We start from the raw sequence: 8,895 nt of genomic DNA, 5'->3' as shown, positions 1-8,895 counted from the left end.
GGAAAATTAGCTTTTCCTGTGTGCTCCATCGCCTTGCATTCCTAGGAACATTACTGTTCCTCAATAAGGAAGAAATTATAGTGGAAGATTCCTTCGGTGCTTGAGCAAAGAGCAATTTGCTAACATCAGATTCCCCTTTTAATAGGGATGAAACTTTCTTTTGAGCCTCCTGCTGTTTTTGCTTCAAGTAAGAAACCTTCTTGGAGCACTCTCTTAATCTTTCATACAGGTACTTCTTACGGGGAGTGGATCCTACGAGTCGCCGGCAGCTATAACCCCTGGGAAAGAGGGTGCCAGATTTCACCTTTTTGGGGGTGCAGGAGTAGGTACTGGATGAACCTTCCCCATCATGTGATATTCTTGATGGAGGAGGCAAGTTATCTGCATTGCTCATGATGCCATCTTTAAAATTTTGGTAACTGGTGGTGGAAGTGGGTGTGGATAGATTGATGTCTGACACTGAAGCTGGTGGACCGCAGGTGATAGTGAATGTAGCAGATGAATGAGCCATAGGTTCAGGCGATGACAAAGTAACTGAGTGAGGGCTGACTGCAGGAATGCTATCTTCTGCATGTAATGGAGGTGAAGGCAAAGTAGAGGGTTGTGTTTGGAGAGTAGATAAGATGCTTGTGGAAGGAGAAGTATGTGTTGTAGATGAACTATGGCTGCTTGCAGGTGGATGGGATGATACTGAAGGCCCAGGATCACTGTCAGGGACACTGAATATCTCTGGAATAGCTCCTCGATGCAGCTTTTTGGCGATTGGGCACATATACTGTGCTGCTGTGAAATGCTTTTCACAGAGGTATGCAGACTTTGATACCTTATCCAGAGGTCTCCCAAGTAAATTGGGGTTGTTAGCCCTTCTCACCCATTCCAAGCATCTGAAAAATGTTCATCACGAAACTATGAAAACCTGCTTTTGTTACTTTTTAAAAATATTGTCAATGCTAAAAATATGAATACTTAGCACATATTAAAATATCCTTATGAAAAGTGAAGTACTTCACCTTACAATAGAATATTTCCACAATAAGATAAAAATAATGATGAGTGCTCCTTCTCCTTACTTCGCAAACAAGATATACCATCAAATGCACTACCTTTTTGATGCTGCTTCAAATACTTCACTAAAAGTTCATCACCAGTGAAAGAGATTTGAAAGTAATTATTTATTTACATTCCAATTACATGCTAGTTATGACAGCAATGGTGCACACACACCCACGACTACATGAAGTGAAGATTTACTGAGCGAATGCGTCAAAGTACATTCTCGAAGAAATTGCATGATGTGCCCAATTAATTCAAAATCAATATCATGCATCCGGTGAAGCTTGCCAAAATTACAGCTTGCATTGGCTAATATTAAACGTTAACGCAATTAAGATTAAACGGCACTTAATAAATTCATTCACTTATCCAATAGTATTCAAAATCACTTGCATGTACTTACTTGAAGCTGCCATTACAGCTTGCCATAAACATTGACAATGGAAAAAGGCATTCGAAAATTATATGTCATACAAAAATCCTTAATAATTTAAAATACGTCAAGTGCATACGACTGTTATATGCCCAAAGGCCGATAACAACGATATTTCATGCACATGCATACACCATACCAGCTACCATACTTATTTTATAAAAGGTGTTATAAGTAAATTGCGATATTTTATGGACTTTATTAAAGGAACTACCACATTCAATCGCAATTCTACCACACCAAAATCCAGGAGACGCGATCCACCTGTAAGATATGAATGAAATTATTTATCAAGGCACAATGCCAGACGAACAGGAATTACTTTCATTCACCGTCCCAAAACTCCTTAACCCTGAAACTGATCTAAATGGAGAAAATACTCCGATGTCACAATGGTATCACATTGGATCCCTCTCTACAGGATGGACACAAAAAAGATTAAGTCAGTACACAATGATAATACACGGTAGACATTATCTATTATTCACGGTTGACAGATTTTAGTCTATCATAATTTTATGAACGGCGTTATATCAAATGTCAGTAACAATAAGAAGTAACGGTTGAAAGCAATTACGATACAAATTGTAGAACAACATGTTATGGAATAAGAGGGTAACAATATCCTTTAAAATACTCACAAGTTTTCATTCCGAGGAAATGCATGCAATTTCACCGGATTTTCCGGTGTACGTCTACTATCACAGTTGATAGCACTGCACTTTCTAATTGTAGACATCTTCAACGTGTCAAGATGTCAATAAATTAAACACGGCTCGAAATATCCGAGTTTTAGATTATAAACAAGGTCCCACTTCGATTCACTCAAAAACAACCTGTGTTTACTGTAATACTGCCTTCCCATAGGCTAGCGAGCTAGCGACAAGAGCTAGTAGCGACAATCGGCAATGCGTTGCCGGCGAGAGTTACCCACCCCGCTTTTCCCCTCTGTCCGACCCCTCTCACCCTCAATCGACTCGCCGTGATTTGAGTTTCGGAGGATACGATGAACGCCCTCAGCGTGCAAAAGGACTACTATTCTCAGACAAGTGTAGTGCTAAAAAATTACGCCGAAATGATAACCTCTGGGACAGAAGTTTCCACAGTAAATAATGCTTCAATGGAAATAAATTTGATTGACAACTTTATTGTCAACCGACGGCCTTACCGTCTATCGTCGAGTGAGCGTGCGGAAGTTCGCAAAATTGTGGATGACCTAGTATCCAATTGCGTTATTAGAGGGAGCCCCTCCCCGTACGCTTGTCCCGTCCTTTTAGTGAAAAAAAAATGGGACGTACCGTATGTGTGTTGATTTCCGAGGAGGGCATCCGTCCAAGCCAGAGTAAAATCAAAGCATTGAAAAATTTATCTCGCCCTACCGACGTTAAGCAGGTCCGACAATTTATGGGGTTAGCCGGATACTTCCGAAAATTTATTCCCGAGTTTGCTAGTCGTACCGCATGCATAAATGACCTTACAAAAAAGAATGTAAGTTTCGTTTGGACGACAGAACATGAGGAAGCTAGAAAGTACATAATTGACTGTTTGACCGCCGAACCACTCTTGGTGGTATTCAACCCCGATATGCCCACGGAGTTGCATACAATGCGAGTGCGGTAGGCTACGGAGGAATCCTCATTCAAAAATATGACGGGGAAAGCAGAGTGGTTGCGTATTACAGCAAACGTACCTCTTCTACTGAGGCGAAATATCACTCCTATGAATTGGAGACCCTAGCCATCGTCAACTCTCTAAAGCATTTCCGAGTGTATCTTATCGGGATTAAATTTGTTATTGTCACTGATTGTAATTCAGTCAAATCGACTATGAACAAACGCGATATTGTTCCTCGAATAGCCCGATGGTGGACATACATGCAGGATTTCAATTTTGAGATAATTTACCGTAAAGGCTCTACCCTGAGCCACGTTGATTATCTTAGCCGTAATCCTGTCTCAGTCTTGCGAGTCTCTCAGCACGATTCGTGGTTACACATCGAGCCAAAGGGCAATGCCGAAGTTCGGCAAATGCTTTCCGAGTTGCGTGAGGGAATATTAGACTCGAATCAATACGTTGAGAAGGATGGCTTTGAGAAGGATGGCTTACTATGTCATCAAGAGATTTTAAAAAAATAGGAGGAAATTGCTGCGCTACTATGTCCCCCGACAAAGTAGGCTTGGACTTCTGCGATTATTTCATGACGAGCAGTGCCATATTGGAGCAGAGAAAACAATTAAGTCAATAAGTTTGCATTCTGGTTTCCGCGGCTAAGACAGTCTGTCAAAAACTATGTGAAACACTGCCTTGTTTGTGTTGTTAACAAGATGCAAACAGGTTCTCTACAGGGACTCGTTCAATTACCCAATAAGGTTCCAGTCCCAATGCACACGATACACATCGATTGTCTGGGACCCTTGCCGGTGTCTATTGATGGACACAGATATGCGCTTGTACTAATTGATTCTTTCACTAAGCATTGCAACATGGTTGCCTTAAAATCTGTAAGATCTGATGAGACTCTGCGAGCCCTGCAATTTTTTATTTCCTGCTTCGGAGCTCCTGAATTAATCATTATGGACAGTGGCACCAATTTTCATAACTTGGCAGTGGCTAAGTGCCTAAATGAATGGAACGTTCGTTATCACTTCATAACACCCGATATTCACAGAGCAAACAGACAAGTGGAGCGTTATATGCGCACCATCATGAACTTAATAAGAATTGAGACAAGGTTCAGGGCAGAATGGCCGAGCGTTTTGTGGAGAATTAAGTTAGTTTTCAACACTACCATGCAAAAAGCGACAGGGGTCAGTCTGCTCAATTGCTCATTGGTATTGAAGTCACCACCCCATTCATTCAAGCCGCCTTAAATGACCTTTCAAGTGATCTAACTCCTGTGAGAAATATGAATGTTGACAGGAGGCGTGTCATCGAGCGACTTCGATCAGATGAATCATCTAGAGCAGCTCTCAACTCCAGAGGGCGTGACACCCAGCAGTACAGCATTGGAGACTTCGTGCTGCTTCACCGGGCGAGCAAGCTTCACGCGAGCAAGGCGGATTTCGAATTCCTTGGTCCTTACGAAGTTCGAGAGGTGACACCAGAGGGACGCTACGAGCTCAAACGGGTCGGCGCTACGAGACAAAGGATCGTCAAGGCTGCCAAGGAACAGCTGCGACCGTGGCCGAAGGATTGGTCGGCTGCGACTGACATGTAAGACCTTATCTCTCTCCATGAGGGGGAGGGGTGAGGTACGAGGTAAGCCTGTACCCGTGATTTGTTTTGGCTTTCCGGGGTCTTCGGACCTTGAAGCATGGGTTTGAATGAACTCATGATTTGTGTTGGCTTCCGAGGTCGGAGTACCTTGAAGCATGGGTTTGAATGAACTCATGATATGTTTTGGCTTCCGAGGTCTGAGCACCTTGAAGCATGGGTTTGAATGCACCCATGGTTTGTTTTGTTTTCCGGGGTCTTCGGACCTTGAAGCATGGGTTTGAATGAACTCATGATATGTTTTGGCTTCCGAGGTCTGAGCACCTTGAAGCATGGGTTTGAATGCACCCATGGTTTGTTTTGTTTTCCGGGGTCTTCGGACCTTGAAGCATGGGTTTTAAAGAACTCATGATTTGTTCTGGTTTTCCGAAGGTTATGCACCTTCACGCATGATTGCTCCCATTATGCGTTTTGTTTTCCAAGGCCTTAGGGGTCTTGAGGTGTGTGACAAACTAATTTATTTAGATTTCAGATCGACACGAGTTGAACTCTGGAGCCAGCCTGGGTCCATAATGTGCCTATTTTGATGGCTGAGTGCTATCAGTGTACCTTACAACTTGATAATTAGATGTCGCTGCTAATGACAGTGGGATCGCGAGTTTGTATTCGGCTCTTTGTTGTTTTCACTTGTTCTAAGTTGAGTTCTTGCAATTTCAGACCTCGCGCAGCGGCAGTTCCGAGAGCGTAACTGCATTAGGATGGCCGTGTTAGCAGCGTTCGAATTCTCACTGATATCACGGCGGAGGGATACTCCGTCGCATCGGGCTGACGACGGATGTGGCGGAGGGAGCACCGCTAGGGCGCGCTAGGGGAATGGAGGGGAAGGAGACGGATGACGAAGCGAAGCCTGTCCAAGCCTGTCCGGAGGCGGCATATTGGATGCGAGCCCTGGCCTGAGCACACGCATGGTCGTGTTGTACCTGTGCAAATAAATGTGTAAAGCCGAGAGTCTCATGTCATTTTCAAAAGATCTAACAATATCAAAAATAGCTGAAGTGTGCAATGTAACTAAATAGCAAGTAAAGCAAGCTCGAGATCTGAGGAAAAGGAAAGGTATACTTCCAGATGTGTCCTGGAAAGAAGGAAAACAGCTAGCTGATAATATCAAAATAGGTGTAATTAAATTTTAAATTCAGTATGTGTTTGTATGGAACACCAGAATATTACGCTTATGCTAGATGTACTTCCTTCAGTTAAAATGGAATACAAAGATGCAATGAAGTGCATAGTTTGTGACATTGGTTACAATCGGAGTATGGTGCACAGGTGTGAGCAGTGCCCAGGTAAAAAGCAGCTGCGTGAATTGCTATGCAACCATTTAGCTAAGTAGTTATCAGATGATTTAACTCTTACTGATTTTCAGAGGACACATACAGATCATACAATAACTGAGAATGTACAAGTAAATGTAAATGATTTTATAGACCGGCTTTATGGTGAAAGATGTTAAAATTAATCATTTTACTGCTGTATTTCAGGCCAAATTTTTTAGAAGAATTGAATATTGATAAGGTCATAATTTTACTTGACTTTGGTGAGAATTTCTCTTTCATTGTGCAAGATGCCGTTCAGGGATTTTTCTGGGACAACCGATAGGCAACAGATCATCCACTTGTTATCTATCATAAAGTTGATGAAAATGTGTCCTACATGACCTTGTGCATCATCAGTGACTGCTTGGATCACGATGCAGTAGCAGTATATCCCCTATGAATGAGCCATGCCAATGTATAAGAATGTATAAAATTTTGAAACAGTTTTACAAATTTTTTTCATAGGAGATGCCTTTATCAGATAAGTAATTAAGTTTATTAAGGAGATATTTTTTGGCATTGCAAAATGCAAATATTTTAGTGACAGAACTGCAAGCCAGCATAAAAATTCAAAAATATAAAAAATATATGCTTGCATTAATCAGGCTTTGATTTGTCAGCAGAATGGCATTTTTTGCCACAAGTCATAAAAAAAGTGTATGTGATGAATCGGGGGAACGGTAAAATGTTTACCTACAAGAGCCTGTTTACAACAACCCAGTGGACGATAGGGATGGGCGGTTATGAGAAAAAAACCGGTGTTAGGTTAACCGGTTATTTTGAGCGATAAGAATACCTGAGTATAATAACCGGACGAAAAAAACCGGTTATATTCAGGTTATATAACCTAAAGCATTGCGTGTTGCATACCTTCTAGTCTTAAAAAAGCCTACCGCATTTTTGAACTTCGTCTTCCTTCTTCGTGGTATAGTTCATCGTAGAGTCTTGCTTGTTTTTTTATTAGATAAGCAAATTAAAAATCGGTTGTTTTTCGATGCCATTTACCTGAGAATTAAATTATTTTTGCCATAACCGAAAAATAGCCCGAGAAAAATAAACTCTTTTGATTCCCGCACTCTCTCGCGAACCGTTGGAACTACCAGCACTTTTGCCGCTGCCACTGTATGAGGTTTTCCTGCGCCTCTACCGGCCACAGAGAACATTAAAACCGGTATTTTTTGATGCAATAGAAAAACCTAGTGGCCGGTTAAAACCTAGGCCACGAGTACTCGTTGGCATAACCGATGGCAGGCGGGAGAGAAAAAACCGGATGAGGGAGTACTCGTTGGGGAAACCTATCGCTGTGGGAAGGTTTTTATCAATGGAAAAACCTAGTGGCCGGTTAAAACCTAAGCGACGAGTACTCGTTGGCATAACCGATGGCAGGCGGTTATGGCAGGTTACAGGTATAGGTTTTTTCAATGCATCTCAACTAGTAAAAACTGTAACGAGTACTTGGTTATTCTCCGGTTATTGCAAAATAACCTGAGGAAAATAACCAAGGCGTTGGAGTAGATATGGATATGATGTACATGAATTATATTATTATGTTTGTGAAAGCATGCCTGCCATGTGACCAAATTCAATAATACAAATATGAATATTGAAAATTCGGGGGGGAGCCGGTACCCCCTTAGCTGTTTATACAATCACGATCGAAAGGGTCGTAGTTCCCCATAAAATTTCGGGGGGGGGGGGGTTGTTATGGACCCCCTAGCTTTTAATAAACTTAGTTACATTCAAACACACTCATGGTTAGGGGGTTCTGTCCCCCCCGGGTGGACCGTAGTCTCGTTAGAAAATCTGGGGGGTTAGACACCCTTAGATCTCTGTTATAAATTTAGTTATGTTAAAGAATGGCTGCGACATTGGAGTGGCTAGGGAGTCTCAGGGGACCCGGCCGCCTATAAAAATTCTGGGGGGGTATGATGACCCCCCTAGTTTTTTATGTAGATTTTGTTACTTTCAAGCACGGCTGTATCTGGGGGCGTCCTGGCCCCACAGAAGGGGTCGTAGTCCCCCATAAATTTTCGGGGGGAGGGGGGGTTATGGCCCCCCTAACTTTTTCGTTTTTGACTCAGTTACATTCAAGCACTGTCATATTTAGGAGGTCCGGCCCCCCCTGGAAGACCGTAATCCCGCTATAAAATATGGGTGGCGGGACCCCCCCCCCCAGAATTTTTATAGGCGGCCGGGTCCCCTGAGACTCCCTAGCTACTCCGATGTCGCAGACATGCTTTATGTATAGCATAGATATATAGCATAACTAAATTTATAACAGAGAGCTAAGGGGGTCCCGCCCCCCAGATTTTCTAGCGGTACTACGGTACTCCAGGGGGGGCCGGGCCTCCTAAATATGACAGTGCTTGAATGTAGCGGAGTCTAAAACGAAAAAGTCAGGGGGGCCATAACCCCCCCCCCCCCGAAATTTTAAGGGGGAATACGACCCCTTCTGTGGGGCCAGGACGCCTCCAGATACAGCCGTGCTTGAAAGTAACAAAATCTACATAAAAAATTAGGGGGGTCACCATACCCCCCCAGAATTTTCATAGGCGGCCGCGTCCCCTGAGCCTCCCTAGCCACTCCGATGTCGCAGACATTCTTTAACATAACTAAAATTATAACAGAGATCTAAGGGGGTCTAACCCCCCAGATTTTCTAACGAGACTACGGTCCTCCCGGGGGGGACAGAACCCCCTAACCTTCACTGTGCTTGAATATAAATAAGTTTAATAAAAGCTAGGGGGTCCATAACAACCCCCCCCGAAATTTTTTGGGGAACTACGACCCTTTCGATCCTGATTGTATAAACAGCTAAGGGGG

The 8,895-nt window shown here is 43.0% G+C and overlaps 1 protein-coding gene across 1 annotated transcript; it reads left to right on the top strand.

Moving 5' to 3' along the window:
- The first annotated feature begins 4,273 nt into the window (after positions 1 to 4,273).
- Positions 4,274 to 5,705, top strand: LOC124158090. The gene is made up of 2 exons (XM_046533271.1): positions 4,274 to 4,699; positions 5,417 to 5,705. The coding sequence occupies exons 1-2, from the start codon at positions 4,392 to 4,394 to the stop codon at positions 5,445 to 5,447; spliced, it is 339 nt and encodes a 112-aa protein (XP_046389227.1). The 5' UTR covers positions 4,274 to 4,391; the 3' UTR covers positions 5,448 to 5,705.
- Positions 5,706 to 8,895: the final 3,190 nt, after the last annotated feature.

This window comes from Ischnura elegans, chromosome 4 (assembly GCF_921293095.1).
Source record: "Ischnura elegans chromosome 4, ioIscEleg1.1, whole genome shotgun sequence".
NCBI lineage: Eukaryota > Metazoa > Arthropoda > Insecta > Odonata > Coenagrionidae > Ischnura > Ischnura elegans.
The sequence above is the reverse complement of the archived record's forward strand: the minus strand, read 5'-3'. Positions and strand labels throughout refer to the sequence as shown.